The 19,280-nt window shown below is 45.1% G+C and overlaps 1 protein-coding gene across 3 annotated transcripts in view; it reads left to right on the top strand.

The window, feature by feature from the left end:
• LOC112267216 (neurofibromin-like) overlaps positions 1-19,280 on the top strand; it is a 116,482-nt gene that overhangs the window by 17,824 nt on the left and 79,378 nt on the right. For all 3 annotated transcript variants that reach the window (XM_042297530.1, XM_042297531.1, XM_042297532.1), the window contains exons 4-28: positions 749-939; positions 3,453-3,559; positions 3,676-3,743; positions 6,707-6,782; positions 6,975-7,132; positions 7,224-7,397; positions 7,823-7,951; positions 8,075-8,149; positions 8,289-8,420; positions 8,572-8,709; positions 8,868-8,981; positions 9,131-9,210; positions 9,363-9,486; positions 9,662-9,908; positions 10,024-10,097; positions 10,195-10,278; positions 10,392-10,772; positions 10,976-11,115; positions 11,262-11,384; positions 14,812-15,012; positions 15,260-15,441; positions 15,649-15,860; positions 16,154-16,315; positions 16,425-16,528; positions 16,742-16,877. In XM_042297530.1, coding sequence (XP_042153464.1) covers positions 749-939; positions 3,453-3,559; positions 3,676-3,743; positions 6,707-6,782; positions 6,975-7,132; positions 7,224-7,397; positions 7,823-7,951; positions 8,075-8,149; positions 8,289-8,420; positions 8,572-8,709; positions 8,868-8,981; positions 9,131-9,210; positions 9,363-9,486; positions 9,662-9,908; positions 10,024-10,097; positions 10,195-10,278; positions 10,392-10,772; positions 10,976-11,115; positions 11,262-11,384; positions 14,812-15,012; positions 15,260-15,441; positions 15,649-15,860; positions 16,154-16,315; positions 16,425-16,528; positions 16,742-16,877 — 3,612 coding nt within the window. The remainder of the gene's footprint in view (positions 1-748; positions 940-3,452; positions 3,560-3,675; positions 3,744-6,706; positions 6,783-6,974; positions 7,133-7,223; positions 7,398-7,822; positions 7,952-8,074; positions 8,150-8,288; positions 8,421-8,571; positions 8,710-8,867; positions 8,982-9,130; positions 9,211-9,362; positions 9,487-9,661; positions 9,909-10,023; positions 10,098-10,194; positions 10,279-10,391; positions 10,773-10,975; positions 11,116-11,261; positions 11,385-14,811; positions 15,013-15,259; positions 15,442-15,648; positions 15,861-16,153; positions 16,316-16,424; positions 16,529-16,741; positions 16,878-19,280) is intronic.

Here is a 19,280-nt window from a genome sequence, read left to right on the forward strand (position 1 = left end):
TCCTGAGACCATTCATGTGTGGGGTTGCTTCTCAGCCAAGGGAGTGGGCTCACTTACAATTCTGCCTAAGAACACAGCCATGAATAAAGAATGGTACCAATACATCCTCCGAGAGCAACTTCTCCCAACCATCCAGGAACAGTTTGGTGACGAGCAATGCCTTTTCCAGCATGATGGAGCACTTTGCCATAAGGCAAAAGTGATAACTGAGTGGCTCGGGGAACAAAACATCGATATTTTGGGTCCATGGCCAGGAAACTCCCCAGACCTGAATCCCATTGAGAACTTGTGGTCAATCCTGAAGAGGTGGGTGGACAAACAAAACCCCAGAAATTCTGACAAACTCCAAGCATTCATTATGCAAGAATGGGCTGCCATCAGTCAGGATGTGGCCCAGAAGTTAATTGACAGCATGCAAGGGTGGATTGCAGAGGTCTTGAAAAAGAAGGGTCAACACTGCAAATTTTGACTCTCTGCATCAACTTCATGTAATTGTCAATAAAATCCTTTGACACTTATAAAATGCTTGTAATTATACTTCAGTATTCCATAGTAACACCTGTGGAAATTATTATTTCTGTCATTCTCAAAACTTTTGGCCACGACTGTATGTGAGAAGTTGCCACTGATAACCTGAAGCACTCCTTGTTTTCTCAGATAACCTAAAGAATCCAGCTTGCACACATACTTTCCTCTCATGGTTTTCCTTCTCTTTTTCTATGTCTTCCTCTTCCCACTGTCCCCCCAGCAATCCAAGGACTGCCTACGTCTGGATGAGACCATGCTGGTGAAGCAGCTGCTGCCTGAGATCTGTCACTTCATCCACACGTACCGCGAGGGCCACCAGCACGCTGCAGAACTCCGTGCCTCCGCCTCAGGGGTCCTCTTCTCCCTCAGCTGCAACAACTTCAACGCCGTCTTCAGCCGCATCTCCACCAGGTAACCCTGATCCTGAGGAGCTACAGAGTGTGTTGGCTAATTCTGTGTCAATGTCACTGTTGATGATCAGTTGAGCAGGTGTGTTAGTACAGGGCTGGAACAATAGCCTGCCCACCCTGTTGTTCTTCCAAGGTCCATGGCAATTGATCTACGTTACTGTCTTTTGTCAAAAAAAATGCATTTGTGTCTTAAAAAGTTCCACTAGACCTGATTTTCCCAGAAGTGTAGTATTACAACTTATTTTGAGCCCTCAGAAGTCATGATGAAGAGACTGTTTGTGCCCCCATTCCTGCTCATGTCATATGAGAAGTTAACTTGTTTGTGTATCTAAGCAATTCCGTTTAGCAGCCAGTCATGGACAAGGTCACCGTGACTGAACTGTTAGCCCAGTCATGAACGAAATCCCTCCCTCCCCACCCAGGATGTTCAGGATGGTGCAACGTTATAGAAAGTAAAGAGCGCGATCAGGATTCCCTGTTTTATTGTTCTATTAGATTAATTTTCCCTCATGATGAAATTGGGGAGGGCACTGTGGATCTGTCTCTGTACGTTCGTCACTACGATGAATGATACATCCAGCTATAGAGATCTGAGATTTATAAAATGATAGTGATTGGCCCAAGTGGGTTGCTATAGTAATCAACTGAAATTCCAAACTTTGAACAAGCATATTTCCTGTCCCTTTTGAGTTATTGTCATGAAATGTGGTTAATATTTGCAGCCTCTCATGAGCAACAAGTTTACCATGACAACTTATAATTTCAGTACTTACAAATGAAATGTCTTTCCACACAACATAAAGTCTATTTGCTAAGTATTCAGACCCCTTGACTTTTCCACATTGTTAATTTACAGCCTTATTCTCATCAATCTACACACAAAAGCCCATAATGACAAAGCGAAAGCAGGTTTTTAAAATGTTTTGGAAAAAAAACCAAATGCCTTATTTACAGAAGTATTCAGCCCCATTACTATGAGACTTGAAATTGAGCTCCAGTGCATCCTGTTTCCATTAATCATCCTTGAGATGTTTCTACAACTTGATTGGAGTTCTGTGTAAATTCTATTGATTGGACATGATTTGGAAAGGCACACACCTGTCTATATAAGGTCCCACAGTTGACAGTGCATGTCAGAACAAAAACCAAGCTGTGAGGTCGAAGGAGTTGTCCGTAGAGCTCTGAGACAGGATTGTTTCGAGAAACAGATCTGGCGAAGGATACCAACAAATGTCTGCAGCATTGAATGTCCCCAAGAACACAGTGGCCTCCATCATTCTTAAATGGAAGAAGTTTGGAACCACTAAGACTCTTCCTATATCTGGCAGCCTGGCCAAACTGAGCAATCAGGGGAGTAGGGCCTTGGTCAGGGAGGTGACCAAGAACCCGATGTTCACTCGGACAGAGCTCTGGAGTTCATATGTGGAGAAGGCACATGACAGCCTGCTTGGAGTTTGCCAAAAGGCACCTAAAGGACTCTGATCATGAGAAACAAGATTCTCTGGTCTGATGAAACCATGATTGACCTATTTGGCCTGAACGCCAATCGTCACATCTGGAGGAAACTTGGCACCATCCCTACGGTGAAGAGTGGAGGCAGCATCATTCTGTGGGGATGTTTTTCAGTGGCAGGGACTGGGAGACTAGTCAGGATCGAGGGAAAGATGAACGGAGCAAAGTACAGAGATCCTTGATGAAAATCTGATCAGGACCTCAGACTTGGGTGATGGTTCACCTTCCAACAGGACAACGACCATTAGCACACAGTCAAGACAGCGCAGGAGTGGCTTAAATACAAGTCTCTGAATGTCCTTGAGGGGCCCAGCCAAAGCACGAACTTGAACCCGATCGAACATCCACAGAGAGACCTGAAAACAGCTGTGCAGCGATGCTCCCTATCCAACCTGACAGAGTTTGAGAGGATCTGCAGGGAATGGGAGAAACTCCCCAAATACAAGTGTGCCAAGCTTGTAGTGTCATACCCAAGAAGACTCAAGGCTGTAATCACAGCCAAAGGTGCTTCAACAAAGTACTGAGTAAAGGGTCTGAATACTTATGTAAATGTAAGACATTTCTAAAAAACAGTTTTTGCTTTGCCATTGTGCGGCATAGTGTGTATATTGATTCGGGGGGGACGGGACAATTTAATCCATTTCAGAATAAGGCTGTAGAAAACTTTAAGGGGTCTGAATACTTTCCAAATGCACTGTAAGTTGGAAGAATTGAGACAAAGACCGCCACATCATTCGTCAGGGGCAACGTTTCTATCTGCAACATTCTGAACGTTTCACATCATTGATCCACATGTCAGTGTTCTGTCTTGAAGGAAGATGGGATGTCAAAAAGCCAGGCTCTACAAGGCTGTCCTCTTTTCCCTATTGTCCACGCCTTATTCTTTCCCTCCTTTCTAATGAGAAGCTGTGGTAGAATAAAATCTCAGGATATCATGTTTGACAGGACAAACTTGTTCCCTGGCAGTGTTTAAAATTCCTTATCCATTGTGTTCTCCCCCAGGTTGCAGGAGCTGACAGTCTGTTCAGAAGACACTGTGGATGTCCATGATATAGAGCTCATGCAGTACATCAATGTGGACTGCTTCAAACTTAAAAGACTGCTCCAAGGTAGCTACTCACTCAATTCCCTGTATGTCATACTTCATGTATTTTTTAACTCCTGGATTCTGTGTGTTTTGATGTTTTTTGCTAATACTATATTACTTTTCACTGCGTCCTCTCAGAAACGGTATTCAAATTCAAAGCCCTGAAGAAACCTGCCCAACTTGCTGTCATTAACAGTTTGGAAAAGGTTTGTGTGCTAATGTATTCAGTGCTGCTGTTTTGTGTTTATGAAGTTGGTGTATTATATTATTTGTGGTTTTCACTACTGCCACCTCTTGGCTGCTGGTGAAATGTTTAAAATAAAATGTTCCACTTTGAGGATATCACTATGCAGGTTTCCATTGACCCAGGTTTATTTGGCAAAAGATGATGAAAACAATGTATTTAAAATAAATGATTGACTAATAATTTAGAAGGTACGCGGGGTGGGGCATGTGATGCCAGACACAACTATAAAACTCCACAACACAATTAATTGCTAAATATATATTTGTTTAACTTCAAAATAATATATCTTTGCAGGACACTATCCTGACTATTATCCTGACTTTCAAGAAGGCCTGAATTGCTTTTACTTGCTTTTCTGGTTGGCTGAATGCAAGTTGCACTATCCAATTATTTTACAGGAGTGCAAGTTTCACCATGGCACGGACCGTTGCAATACGTTGCCACATGAGACTTATTTAAATATGGCATGTAGTAGTCAATTCTTACATTATTTCCATGCTGGATTTTGCGGGCTACCTGAGACATGAAGCAGATGGGAGGGAGGGCTACCTGAGACATGAAGCAGGTGGGAGGGAGGGCTACCTGAGACATGAAGCAGGTGGGAGGGAAGGCTACCTGAGACATGAAGCAGGTGGGAGGGAGGGCTACCTGAGACATGAAGCAGGTGGGAGGGAGGGCTACCTGAGACATGAAGCAGGTGGGAGGGAAGGCTACCTGAGACATGTGGGAGGGAGGGCTACCTGAGACATGAAGCAGGTGGGAGGGAAGGCTACCTGAGACATGTGGGAGGGAGGGCTACCTGAGACATGAAGCAGGTGGGAGGGAAGGCTACCTGAGACATGTGGGAGGGAGGGCTACCTGAGACATGTGGGAGGGAAGGCTACCTGAGACATGTGGGAGGGAGGGCTACCTGAGACATGAAGCAGATGGGTGGGAGGGCTACCTGAGACATGAAGCAGGTGGGAGGGAAGGCTACCTGAGACATGAAGCAGATGGGTGGGAGGGCTACCTGAGACATGAAGCAGGTGGGAGGGAAGGCTACCTGAGACATGAAGCAGGTGGGAGGGAAGGCTACCTGAGACATGTGGGAGGGAGGGCTACCTGAGACATGAAGCAGATGGGTGGGAAGGCTACCTGAGACATGTGGGAGGGAGGGCTACCTGAGACATGAAGCAGATGGGTGGGAGGGCTACCTGAGACATGAAGCAGGTGGGAGGCAGGGCTACCTGAGACATGTGGGAGGGAGGGCTACCTGAGACATGAAGCAGATGGGTGGGAGGGCTACCTGAGAAATGAAGCAGATGGGTGGGAGGGCTACCTGAGAAATGAAGCAGATGGGTGGGAGGGCTACCTGAGAAATGAAGCAGATGGGTGGGAGGGCTACCTGAGACATGAAGCAGATGGGTGGGAGGGCAGACAGGCTGTCACCAATTTATTAATGCGCAAATTGCCGAAAACAAACTTCATGTTTATTCGATACCTAGGTTTTGGCCCTAATTTTAGTTCAACAATTTGGGGGGGGTCTGACTTCATTACGTCCAACTGTTTTTATCGACAAGACAGTTGAATGGAAATTCACCGTAGCAGGCAGTTGATATATTTTCTATGCAAACATTCTAAATGTTGTAAAAAATAACTGGACAAGTTCATGGAAACGTACAGTACCAGTCAAAAGTTTGGACACCTACTCATTCCAGTTATTTTTTTCTACATTGTTGAATAATAATTAAGACATCAAAACTATGAAATTACACACGTAGCCATGTAGTAACCAAAAAAGTGTTAAACAATTCAAAATATATTTGAGATTCTTCAACGTAGCCACCTTTTGCCTTGATGACAGCTTTGCACACTCTTGGCATTCTCTCAAACAGCTTCATGAGGTAGTCACCTGGAATGCATTTCAATTAACAGGTGTGCCTTGTTAATTTGTGGAATTTCTTTCCTTAATACATTTGAGCCAATCAGTTGTATTGTGACAAGGTAGGGGGTATACAGAAGACAGCCCTATTTGGTAAAAGACCAAGTCCATATTATGGCAAGAACAGCTCCAATAAGCAAAGAGAAACAACAGTCCATCATTACTTTAAGACATGAAGGTCAGTCAATACAGAACATTTCAACAACTCTGAATGTTTCTTCAAGTGCAGTCGCAAAACCCATCCAAGTGCTATGATGAACTGGTTATCAGTTTCATCATAGCACCACAGGAAAGGAAGACCAAGACTTACCTTTGCTGCAGAGGATAAGTTCATTAGAGTTACCAGCCTCAGAAATTGCAGCCCAAATAAATTCTTCACAGAGTTCAAGTAACAGACACATCTCAACATCAACTGTTCAGAGGAGACTGTGTGAATCAGGCCTTCATGGTCGAATTGCTGCAAAGACTCTACTAAAGGACACCAACAATAAGAAGAGACTTGCTTGGGCCAAAAAACTCGAGCATTGGACATTAGACCGGTGTAAATCGGTCCTTTCTGAGGAGACCAAATTTGAGATTTTTGGTTCCAACCGCCGTGTCTTTGTTTAAAATTCAAGACACACTTAACCAGCATGGCTACCACAGCATTCTGCATTAATACACCATCCCATCTGGTTTGCGCTTAGTGGGACAATGACCCAAAACACACCTCCAGGCTGTGTAAGGGCTATTTGACCAAAGGAGAGTGATGGAGTGCTGCATCAGATGACCTGGCCTCCACGATCTTCCGACCTCAACCCAATTGAGATGGTTTGGGATGAGTTGAACCATGTGGGAAATCCTTCAAAAATCATTCCTCATAGTTTTGATGTCTTCACTATTACTCTACAATGTAGAAATGAAGAAAAATACTTGAATGAGTAGGTGTGCCCAAACTTGTGACTGGTACTTTAGCTACTGTCAGTTCTAGAGGACAGTTACATGTTTTTGTTCCTCCGCAGGCCTTTTGGAACTGGGTGGAGAACTACCCTGATGAGTTTACCACGCTCTACCAGAGACCACAGACAGACATGGCAGGTCAGTATTCTTAATAGCCTTGTATTGGACTGAAACAGATACTGTCACAACATGCACTTTAAAAAAGAAATCCATGTTAAATCTCAAAACGGATTCAAAGGGACTGTAGGGAACAGTTAAGGACACTCAAGAAGTTTGGTGAGTTTAGGGCTATCTCACTCGTGTGTGTCTGTCTCTGTGCATGCCCTTTAGATGCTGCAGAGAGGCTGTTTGACCTGGTGGACAGCTTTGCTGAGAGTGCCAAGAGGAAGGCAGCGGTGTGGCCTCTACAGATCATCCTCCTCATCCTCTGTCCTGAGATCACACACGTCATCTCTCGAGAGGTGGTGGAGGAGAGCAAGGCCAACAAGGTGAGATGAGAGAACACACACACACACACACACACACACTGAGATTAAATAGGTAGTGTGACTTATAGTTGCTTTCTCTGTCTTGCTACAGAAGCTGTTCCTGGAGAGCTTGAGGAAGGCCCTAGCAGGCCAGGGGGGCAGCAAGCAACTAACAGAGAGTGCTGCCATTGCCTGTGTCAAACTGTGCAAGGCCTCCACCTACATCAACTTAGAGGACCACTCCGGCATCTTCCTCCTAGTGCAGTCCTTCATGGTGGACCTCAAGGTCAGAACGACCAACCACTCTGTTGCCATCTGGGGGCTAGGGAATGCTACAGCAGTGGTGTCAAATCAAACACACATGGTTAGCAGATGTTATTGCGAGTGTAGCAATGCTTGTGGATGCTTGTCTGGGTTTTATGTTAGTCATTTATGTTGTGGAGTAAAATTGACAATGTCCTTTTCTGTATAGACATTTCTATCTACAACGTCCTGAACAGTAAACTCTGATTGATATGCCTACGGCTACCACTTAGACCTTTTAGAAGTGCAACTGTTGTGCTAGTGCTACCGCTATGGAGCTATAACCATTTTTCTAATACCCATCCAACCATCTCAGAACTTCACAAAGCCCCTTGTGTTATGGTTAATTGTGAATTTGGTTCATTTGGATATTGCCATGCAGCTTCCTCCTCCTATCTATTCCATCAGGCCCTGCTCTTCAGCCCCACCAAGCCCTTCTCTCGCGGGGCAGGCAGCCAGAATGCAGACGTGGACCTCATGATCGACTGCTTCGTCTCCTGTTTCCGTATCAACCCTCACAACAATCAGCACTTTAAGGTCAGTCAGTCTGCTCACCTCAGTGCATCGGTTGAGAAATGTGCAGACCATGTCTGAATGATGCTTTACCTAACTGTCAAAGTGGCAATTTTGACAAAACATTGTCTTTATTCATCTCCTCAGGTCTGTTTGGCCTCGTCCTCCCCCTCTACTTTTCACTTTGTTCTGGTCAACTCCCTGCACAGAATCATCACCAATGTAAGTGTGTACCGTCTCCACTACTACTTACTACCAAGTTCAGTCTAAGTACAGTTGATAGAACGGTGTTGATCTCAATTGCCGTTCCTACTGGAGTGCAATATTAATGATCTTCTCTTTTATCCTCTTCATCCTTTAGTCTGATCTGGACTGGTGGTCTAAGATTGATGCAGTGTACTGCTACTCTGGAGAGCTGCGACTAATGTTCTCAGACACTCTGAGCCGAGTGATGCAAGGCCTTCACACACACGCCCCACTACGCATGACACCGGTGAGAAAGGGGACCACACACACTCATATTCACACTCACTGTCACACCAATTGTTGGAAATCCACTTACCTTTTGTTTTCCTGTATAAGCCAACCACCTAGGACCACTATGTCTTAGTTACACCTAAAGGTACAACTTCTCTCTCTGACAGAGTCTGTCATTTAAAGAGAAGATGACCACCAGCCTTAAGTTCAAAGAGAGAACCACAGATCTGGACACACGCAGCTACAAGTGCCTCCTCCTCGTCCTGGTCAAACTCATCCACGCCGACCCCAAACTCATGCTGCACGTACGTCTTACACCAACCACCACATACACACTGAGACAATGTCCCTTGGCTCTGTTTGAATAGTTTTACACCCTCCCTTCCACTTGTGTGAATGTTTGTGTTTCCCCTCTGCCCTTACTTTCATCCATACATGCACATTTAATGTGTGTGTGTTGTAGAACCCAGGGAAGCAGGCTCAGGAGACTCAGAGCAGCACAGCAGAGCTGATCGCAGGCCTGGTGCAGCTGGTGCCCTTGGCCAACACAGCCCAGCTCTCCCAGGAAGCCATGGAGGTCAGTTTATACTCCTCTCTTACTCCCACTCCATCCACTCTGCTTCTTTATTCTTTCTCATTCTGTCCATTTCAACTCTATTCCCTAGCATTGAATTGTCAACTTCAAGTAAGGCACATTTCTCTCTGTCTCTGTTTCTCCCTGCCCAGGCTCTGCTGGTGCTGCACCTGCCTGAGACCATTGAGCTGTGGAACCCTGAGGCCCCCATTGAAACCTTCTGGGACATCAGGTACAAGGACATGGTTTAGTTCTATGGGCTTTTCAGTCCAGATATATTCCATGTAGACAGACACACTGGTCATGGATTCAGTAGTAGTCCCAGTCTTTTGGGGCATGTGTTGAGATTCCATTGGGCTTTAACACTGGCCTATCCCATTGTAGCTCCCAGGTTCTCTTCCTGATATGTAAGAAGCTGATTGGTCACCAGATGGTGAACAGCACAGAGGTGTTGAAGTGGTTGAGGGAGATCCTTATCTGCAGGAACAAGTTCCTCCTCAAGAACAAGGTGAGGTCAAGGACTCTAACCTCACATGAGAATAACCATTGAGGGCTAAAAAGCACTTTCAATGGAGAATCTCCATTAAATATTATTTTTAGTCTAGGACGACGCTTAGGTCTGGAAAACCGTCCAGAGAGTTTTGCGTGTGTTGGACATGTCTAACTCCTCTCTGCTCCTCCAGGAGTGTGCCACGCAGGGCAGTGGAATCCCCATCTGCAGACAGGCCCAGACCAAACTGGAGGTGTGTCTATACATGTTTCTGTGGAGCCCTGACACCGAGGCCGTGCTGGTGGCCATGTCCTGCTTCAGACACCTGTGTGAGGAGGCTGACATCCGCTCCTCCGCTGACGAGGTGCCCGTCCAGACCATCCTGCCCAACTACACCACCTTCACAGAGTTTGCCTCCGTCAGCAACATGATGGCCACCGGTCAGTAAAAACATTGTGTTTTGTAGATTACTTTTAAAGTGGTCTGAGAGTCACTATATAGGCCAACGCTTTCAGAAAATGACTCCCTCTACGTGTTCCACTATGTGTTTGGTAGGACGCTCCACCCTGCAGAAGAGAGTGATGGCCTTGTTGAGAAGGATAGAGCACCCCACTACAGGAAACACTGAGGTGTGAAAGAATAGAGAAACATTTAAATACAGTTTATCCTTGATTACATCCCTCTAGTATTTGACGTATCCCTCCTTGTTTCCATGTCTCACCCCAGGCATGGGAGGACACGCTTGCAAAATGGGAGCAGGACACCATACAGATTCTTAACTTCCCCAAAAACAAGGTGGAGGATGGTCAGGTAAAAGCACTTCAATTTTAGGATTTAGGTTTGTTTCACCGTAAATAAAAATAACACAGGGAACCACTGCTCCAAACTCTACCTAAATACCTGCTCGCTGTCTCCCCCTGCAGGAGTGGATCAACATGACAGGCTTCCTGTGTGCTCTGGGCGGGGTGTGTCTGTCTCAGCGCAGCAAGCCCTGTGGCCCCGCCGCCTACAGCCCCCCCATGGGCCCCATGAGCGAACGTAAGTACTCCATGGTCTCTGTGGGCTCCTGTGATGTCTCTAACGCTGGAACCTCAGCCACCTGCTCTTCCTCCACTGAGACCCCCCTGGGCAGGTTCCTGGACCGCCTGCTTGCTCTGCTGGTATGTGGTCATGAGAGGGTGGGTCTGCATGTCCGCACCAATGTCAAGGAGCTGCTGGGGCTGGAGCTCAGCCCGGTCCTGTACCACATGCTCTTCAACAAGCTCAGGAACAGCATCGGACGCTTCTTCGACACACAGGGGCCGGTGAGTGGATGGGCTGGGGAGGAGGATGGGGACGTTAACCAATGATTTGAATTGTATGAGCATAGAAAAGCTTATTAGGACAGGTAGGGTGCTGCAATCAGCATATCACATTTTATTAGTTCTTTATCAAATATTGGTCTGTTGACATTAGCAGGAATGTAGTGAAGACTGATTTAATGGATTTGTCTCTAATGCTATTGCAGGTCCCCATCAATGATACTAACACACAGTTTGTAGAACAGACCATCGCCATCATGAAGAACCTACTGGACAACCATGCTGAGGGCAGCTCAGAGCACCTGGGACAGGCCAGCATAGAGACCATGATGCTCAACCTGGTCAGGTGAGAGACACTCACTTACTCACCCAGGTCGCAGTTGTAGCCTACCTGGTTAAATAAAGGTGAAATAAAAAATAAAACTCAGCTTATGAAATGCCTAATCAGTTGTCCATCTTCAGGACCTTATTCAGTCTTATCTCACCCCCCAGGTACGTGCGTATCCTCGGCAACACGTTGCATGCCATCCAGATGAAGACCAAGCTGTGCCAGTTGGTGGAGGTAATGATGGAAAGACGAGACGACCTGTCCTTCTGCCAGGAGATGAAGTTCAGGTGAGAGACAGACAGCACCCTCTCCTGGACAGACCTAATCAAGCCAAACTAGCTAAACGCTACTTAAAAGTGTCAGTCAGTAGTTCAAACAATAAAAAAGTGTCTCCCTGTTTTGGTAAAAAGCTAAGGGACGGGGCTGGAGAAATATAAGCACTCTCAAATTCATAGACAGAGCTGACAATCCCTGATATAAAATTCTAGTTTTAACCATGTTTTGAGGCTGTATTGTTTGTTTACATTTACTTTGTTTACAAACATTGGAGTAAAACAAGCTTATATTTTGGGTCCTGATGGGGTACGACAGTTGAACGTAGCTCATGAGGCATTTATAAGTTATATTCCTCAAGACTCAATGGGTATACATCAGAGGTGAGACCAAGTCATTGTTTTACAAGTCTCAAGTCATAATGTGCTCTTCAACAAATGTAATAGGATTTCATATTTTTAACAAGAGTAATAGTTAGTATATTACATTTACACAAATCATAAATGCCTTTAAAAATATCTATATATTTATTACTTTCCAAATTAACTTGATTTCAATGGAAATACATGGGTAGCCATGAGAAAGACCCCCCCAAATAATGATTGATTATCGAGGATCACTATGGTGCGCAATTGGGCTATGTAGGCTTGTACACAATCCCCCAACCTTAACACACACGCACACTGTGTGTGTGGTTACACTAGGCCAACATATGTCAATGGTTTTAGGAACAGCAGTAACATCAGGCAGGATTTAGGCTTCCAACTGCCATGCCAGTTGTAGCTCAATCTTGGGTGCAATGATCACATTCCCGCACTGACTGACTGTGTGGAGGCGCATTGATTTAACTTTACACTAGCCTACATGATACACTAGTAAAGTAATAAAATACACTGCTCAAAAAAATAAAGGGAACACATCCTAGATCTGAATGAATGAAATATTCTTATTAAATACTTTTTTCTTTTCATAGTTGAATGTGCTGACAACAAAATCACACAAAAATGATCAATGGAAATCAAATTTATCAACCCATGGAGGTCTGGGTTTTGGAGTCACACTCAAAATCAAAGTGGAAAACCACACTACAGGCTAATCCAACTTTGATGTAATGTCCTTAAAACAAGTCAAAATGAGGCTCAGTAGTGTGTGTGGCCTCCACGTGCCTGTATGACCTCCCTACAACGCCTGGGCATGCTCCTGATGAGGTGGCGGATGGTCTCCTGAGGGATCTCCTCCCAGACCTGGACTAAAGCATCGCCACCTCCTGGACAGTCTGTGGGGCAACGTGGTGTTGGTGGATGGAGCGACATGATGTCCCAGATGTGCTCAATTGGATTCCGGTCTGGGGAACGGGCGGGCCAGTCCATAGCATCAATGCCTTCCTCTTGCAGGAACTGCTGACACACCCCAGCCACATGAGGTCTAGCATTGTCTTGCATTAGGAGGAACCCAGGGCCAACCACACCAGCATATGGTCTCACGAGGTCTGAGGATCTCATCTCGGTACCTAATGGCAGTCAGGCTACCTCTGGCGAGCACATGGAGGGCTGTGCGGCCCCCCAATGAAATGCCACCCCACACCAGGTTGTTGCAGGCAGCAGAACGTTCTCCACGGCATCTCCAGACTGTCACGTCTGTCACATGCTCAGTGTGAACCTGCTTTCATCTGTGAAGAGCACAAGGGCGCCAGTGGCGAATTTGCCAATCTTGGTGTTCTCTGGCAAATGCCAAACGTCCTGCACGGTGTTGGGCTGTAAGCACAACCCCCACCTGTGGACGTCGGGCCCTCATACCACCCTCATGGAGTCTGTTTCTGACCGTTTGAGCAGACACATGCACATTTGTGGCCTGCTGGAGGTCATTTTGCAGTGCTGCTCCTGCTCCTCCTTGCACAAAGGCGGAGGTAGCGGTCCTGCTGCTGGGTTGTTGCCCTCCTACGGCCTCCTCCACATCTCCTGATGTACTGGCCTGTCTCCTGGTAGCGCCTCCATGCTCTGGACACTACGCTGACAGACACAGCAAACCTTCTTGCCACAGCTCGCATTGATGTGCCATCCTGGATGAGCTGCACTACCTGAGCCACTTGTGTGAGTTGTAGACTCCGTCTTATGCCACTAGAGTTAAAGCACCGCCAGCATTCAAAAGTGACCAAAACATCAGCCAGGAAGCATAGGAACTGAGAAGTGGTCTGTGGTCCCCACCTGGGGGTGTCTTGCTAAATGCCTATAATTTCCACCTGTCTATTCCATTTGCACAACAGCATGTGAAATTTATTGTCAATCAGTGTTGCTTCCTAAGTGGACAGTTTGATTTCACAGAAGTGTGATGAACTTGGAGTTACATTGTGTTTAAGTGTTCCCTTTATTTTTTTTGAGCAGTGTATTTAGCTGTCGGCTATATTAGCCACAACCGTTCTTTGTGCAGCTTCAAATGTCGAACATTGTTGCGCCTCCGTCTGTAATTGTCTCCCTGCCTGTTTTGCAAGTTGCAAACTGTTTTTTGTTGGTACAGCGTCATCTTTATCTGTTTTTTGTTGGTACAGCGTCATCTTTATCTGTTTTTTGTTGGTACAGCGTCATCTTTATCTGTTTTTTGTTGGTACAGCGTCATCTTTCTGTTTTTTGTTGGTACAGCGTCATCTTTCTGTTTTTTGTTGGTACAGCGTCATCTTTATCTGTTTTTTGTTGGTACAGCGTCATCTTTATCTGTTTTTTGTTGGTACAGCGTCATCTTTATCTGTTTTTTGTTGGTACAGCGTCATCTTTATCTGTTTTTTGTTGGTACAGCGTCATCTTTATCTGTTTTTTGTTGGTACAGCGTCATCTTTATCTGTTTTTTGTTGGTACAGCGTCATCTTTATCTGTTTTTTGTTGGTACAGCGTCATCTTTCTGTTTTTTGTTGGTACAGCGTCATCTTTATCTGTTTTTTGTTGGTACAGCGTCATCTTTCTGTTTTTTGTTGGTACAGCGTCATCTTTATCTGTTTTTTGTTGGTACAGCGTCATCTTTCCAAGGGCTCCATCTGAATTCACCCATCGGCGTTCCTCTGCACTGCCACGCGCAACTTTTTCTCAGCTGGCACAATTTGATTGGCTGCTGTCCGATTCAAACTGTAATCCGTTAAATGAAGAGTTGATGCGCTGGACACTTTTTTTAATGGCATAATTTTTTATATTTGGGTTTGGAGAGGGTGTCAGGTTGAGTAATAAGGCATGAGTCATTGGTGTTAAAATCAAAGTTGAGTTGCAAGTCATTATTTGTGACTCCAGTCTGACTCGAATCCAAGTCATGTGACTTGAGTCCACACCTCTGGTATACATTTGTTTATAAGGCCAAAAATGTCTGTAGCAATTGCTGATTGCCCCTTTAAAGGCTACCAATAATGAACCTTTTTTAAAAGATTTTTGTTAATTCAACCCCTCACCACGTCTCTTCCAGGAACAAGATGGTGGAGTACCTGACAGACTGGGTGATGGGCACCTCCAACCAGGCTGCTGATGACGATATCAAGTGTCTGACCAGAGACCTGGACCAGGCCAGTATGGAGGCGGTGGTGTCTCTGTTAGCTGGCCTGCCTCTACAACCAGAGGAGGGAGATGGGGTGGAGCTGATGGAGGCCAAGTCCCAGCTCTTCCTCAAGTAACTACAACATGCTTTACTCATATACCTTTTAGTCATGTAGCTGACACTCTAATCCAGAGAGACTTAGTTATCTGTTGCTGCTCTTCAGCTTTCTGTTTACTGTGCATGCTGTAACATTTCCACACGCAAAATAAACTCTGTTTCTGTATAGAAGTAAAGGAATGCATTAACTTAAATGTGCACTTAATTTGAATCCATACTGACAGTTAAGTGTTCTGAACCCTGCTTTACCCCCTGTACCCAGGTACTTTACCCTGTTTATGAACCTGCTGAATGATTGCAGTGAGGTGGAGGATGATGGCCAGCCGGTGGTTGGGAGGAAGAGGGGCATGTCTCGACGCCTGGCCTCCCTCAGACACTGTACTGTCCTGGCCATGTCCAACCTCCTCAACGCCAATGTGGACAGTGGACTAATGCACTCTATCGGTGATCTACTTTAGCAGTAGTGATTCTCTACATTTTTGTAGTGCCAGACAACCATAACATTTGTCCTTCCATCCAGCAAGGACCATAGCTTCCAAAATGAACAGTCAAACCTCAGTTAAAATGTCCCTGTATCCACTTCCACCCTTCATCTCTCTCTGTCGCTCTGTCTCTCTCTCACTCCTCCCCCCACCATCCATCCTTCTCCAGGTCTGGGCTACCATAAGGACCTGCAGACACGGGCCACCTTCATGGAGGTTCTGACTAAGATCCTCCAGCAGGGGACAGAGTTTGACACACTGGCAGAGACGGTGCTAGCTGACCGCTTTGAGAGGCTGGTGGAGCTGGTCACCATGATGGGAGACCAGGGAGAGCTGCCCATCGCCATGGCACTAGCCAATGTGGTGCCAGGATCCCAGTGGGTATGTATGAAAAAGAGCACTAGGTCATTTTTGTCTCATCTTTTGGTGACCAACCTTCACACTGAAGAGCACTACAATAACACACCTGTTTCTGCTAGTCAAGGTGCTGATTCATTAGTAGAATCAGACATGTTAGTGCAAGGCTGGAGTAAAAGCCTGCATCGCCTGTAGCTCTCCAGGAAAAGGGTTGGCCACCCCTGTGCTAGTATGAGTGTGTTAATTGTAGTAGTTCTAGAAAAGTGTTTACGCATTTTTGTGTATTAAGAGTTTTTGTCTGCGTGTGTCTTCTTCAGGACGAGCTGGCCCGTGTGTTGGTGACGCTGTTCGACTCCCGCCACCTGCTGTATCAGCTGCTGTGGAACATGTTCTCCAAGGAGGTGGAGCTGGCTGACTCTATGCAGACTCTGTTCAGAGGCAACAGCCTGGCCAGTAAAATCATGACCTTCTGTTTCAAGGTAAAACCACATTTCTCTCCCATACAGGCAATTTTAAATAGTAGAACTTGAAGCACTCACACCAAACATGACATTTTAAATCCATTTTAACGTTGAAATCCTTTGTCAGGTGTACGGGGCGGCGTACCTACAGAAGCTACTTGAGCCTCTACTTAAAGGGGTCGTCACCACCCCAGAGTGGCACAACATCAGCTTTGAGGTGGACACAACCAGGTAGGAACCTTCACTGGAAGCATTCCACCAGTTAGTTTGACTGTGGTAGCCTGTTGTGGTGGTAAGGGATAGCGCAACGATTTGAGCAATTATGGGGGGGTAACCTTGTTAAATGGAAGTTACCAAGGCAATTTTTACTTTTTATTTCCCCTTCCTCTCTTTCCCCCCCTCCGTCTCCTCTCTTTTTGTCCTCTCCACCCTCCCTGTCTGTAGACTAGAACAGTCTGAGAACCTTGAGGAGAACCAGCGGAACCTTCTCCAGATCACAGACCGGTTCTTCCTGGCCATTATCAACTCCTCCAGCGAGTTCCCTCCGCAGCTACGCAGTGTGTGTCACTGTCTCTACCAGGTAGGCTCATATTCCACCCCTGGCCTGACACTGCTCTCTGGGTGGGTGGAGTGCTGTCGCCACTGGCTGCCACTGGCGACGCCACTGTCGCCTTCTTCCACACTGTGCCAGTAATGGCATTAGTCAACAGCTCTCACTCCAATACACACACTGCCACAACCTTCTTACTTTCCACTAACATTGCCGCTATCCATACAGTGGTTCCTCCTTTTAAAAATTCTGTGCTTACACCGCGGGACTTAGAGGTAACCAGCGTCACGGCGTCATTCATCAAAACCACCACAAGGGGGAGTTAGAGCACTCTATGCATTTGGGTCCCAATGTTTTTATATGACCAATCATATCGAGTGGTTCCAAATTCCTTCAGCAAAGATGGCTGACAAAACATTACGGTGGAAGCTAATCTTAGTAATTATAACATCATAACGAGTTAAGCAAAAAAATGTACAATTGAGAGGAATATGTTAATGTAGAAAAAAACGATTGTGTATATTTTTCTGTCAAAGTTCATTTACGAAATTTGCTATTTAGCAAGTTTTTTTTCAGTCATATCCAATACCAGGTGTATCAAACTCCATTCTTTGAATGATGCTGTGTCTGCATGTATGTATTACAATTATACACTTCAACAGTGTTTTACCACTCATGCTCCTGGGACATCAATTATTACACATTGTAACTATGCAATAGACTAGAAACATGATTTAAGTAAAGGCTGATTTGTAATTGATATATACAAAAAAAAACAGTCCACTACACTTCCTATGCATATCTAACTCCCTTCATCTGCATTAATCTGAGGAGGTTCTCCCAGCCATGTGGACGATTTGAAAACAGGGCAGCAAAGTTTGTCACCAGAGCGGTTTAGAGCATAATACTATTTACCTGTGAGTTACCAGACCTTCATACAAACTTGCTATGCTAAATTCTTGACGCACAACCGAAGGTGCTGCCATATCCTGCCAGCACGCCCACAAGCGAGCCACTCGGGCGGAGAATGACGTGTGGAAGAGGGTGAGGAACGAGATGGGTGTAACAATCCAGGCTATTTGCTCTGAGACCTGCATAAAAATGTAATGAAACAAACAGGAAGCAGGTTTCGAACCCTCAACATTCTCAAATCAAATTTTATTGGTCACATACACAGGGATAGATGTTAATGCGAGTGTAGCGAAGTGCTTGTGCTTCTAGTTCTGACCATGCAGGAATAATTAACAAGTAATCTAACAATTTCACAACTACCTTTACACACAAGTGTAAAGGAATGATTAAGAATATGTACATATAAATATATGGATGAGCGATGGCAGTGCGGCATAGGCAAGATGAAGTAGATGGTATAGAGTACAGTATATACAAATGAGATGAGTAATGTAGGGTATGTAAACATTATATAAAGTGGCATTTTTTTTAATAGACTAGTGGAGGTCCACCGATTTTATGATTTTTTTCAACACCGATACCGATTATTGGAGGACCAAAAAAAGCCGGTACCGATTAATCGGTATAATATATTTTTTAAATGCTATTTTATTTATTTATTTGTAATAATGACAATTACAACAATACTAAATGAACACTTTTATTTTAACTTAATAAAATACATCAATCAAATCAATTTAGCCTCAAATAAATAATGAAACATGTTCAATTTGGTTTAAATAATGCAAAAACAAAGTGTTGGAGAAGAAAGTACAACTGCAATATGTGCCATGTAAAAAAGCTAACGTTTAAGTTCCTTGCTCAGAACATGAGAACATTTGAAAGCTGGTGGTTCCTTTTTAACATGAGTCTTCAATATTCCCAGGTAAGAAGTTTTAGGTTGAGGTTATTATAGGAATTCTAGGACTATTTCTCTCTATACCATTTGTATTTCATATACCTTTGACTATTGGATGTTCTTATAGGCACTTTAGTATTGCCAGTGTAACAGTATAGCTTCCATCCCCCTCCTGGGCTCGAACCAGGAGCTCCTGAACCAGGGCTCCTGGGCCCTCCTGGGCTCGAACCAGGAACACATCGATAACAGCTACCCTCGAAGCAGCGTTACCCATCGCTCCACAAAAGCCGCGGTCCTTGCAGAGCAAGGGGAACGACTACAAGTCTCAGAGCGAGTGACGTTTGAAATGCTTTTAGCGCGCACCCCGCTAGCCAGTTCACAACGGTTACACCAGCCTAATCTCGGGAGTTGATAGGCTTGAAGTCATAAACAGCACAATGCTTGAAGCACAGCGAAGAGTTGCTGGCCAACGCACAAAAGTGCTGTTTGAATGAATGCTTACGAGCCTGCTGCTGCCTACCACCGCTCAGTCAGACTGCTATATCAAATCATAGACTTAATTATAACATAATAATCACAGAAATACGAGCCTTAGGTCATTAATATGGTCAAATCCGGAAACT

This window comes from Oncorhynchus tshawytscha, linkage group LG14, assembly GCF_018296145.1.
Source record: "Oncorhynchus tshawytscha isolate Ot180627B linkage group LG14, Otsh_v2.0, whole genome shotgun sequence".
NCBI classification, from domain to species: domain Eukaryota; kingdom Metazoa; phylum Chordata; class Actinopteri; order Salmoniformes; family Salmonidae; genus Oncorhynchus; species Oncorhynchus tshawytscha.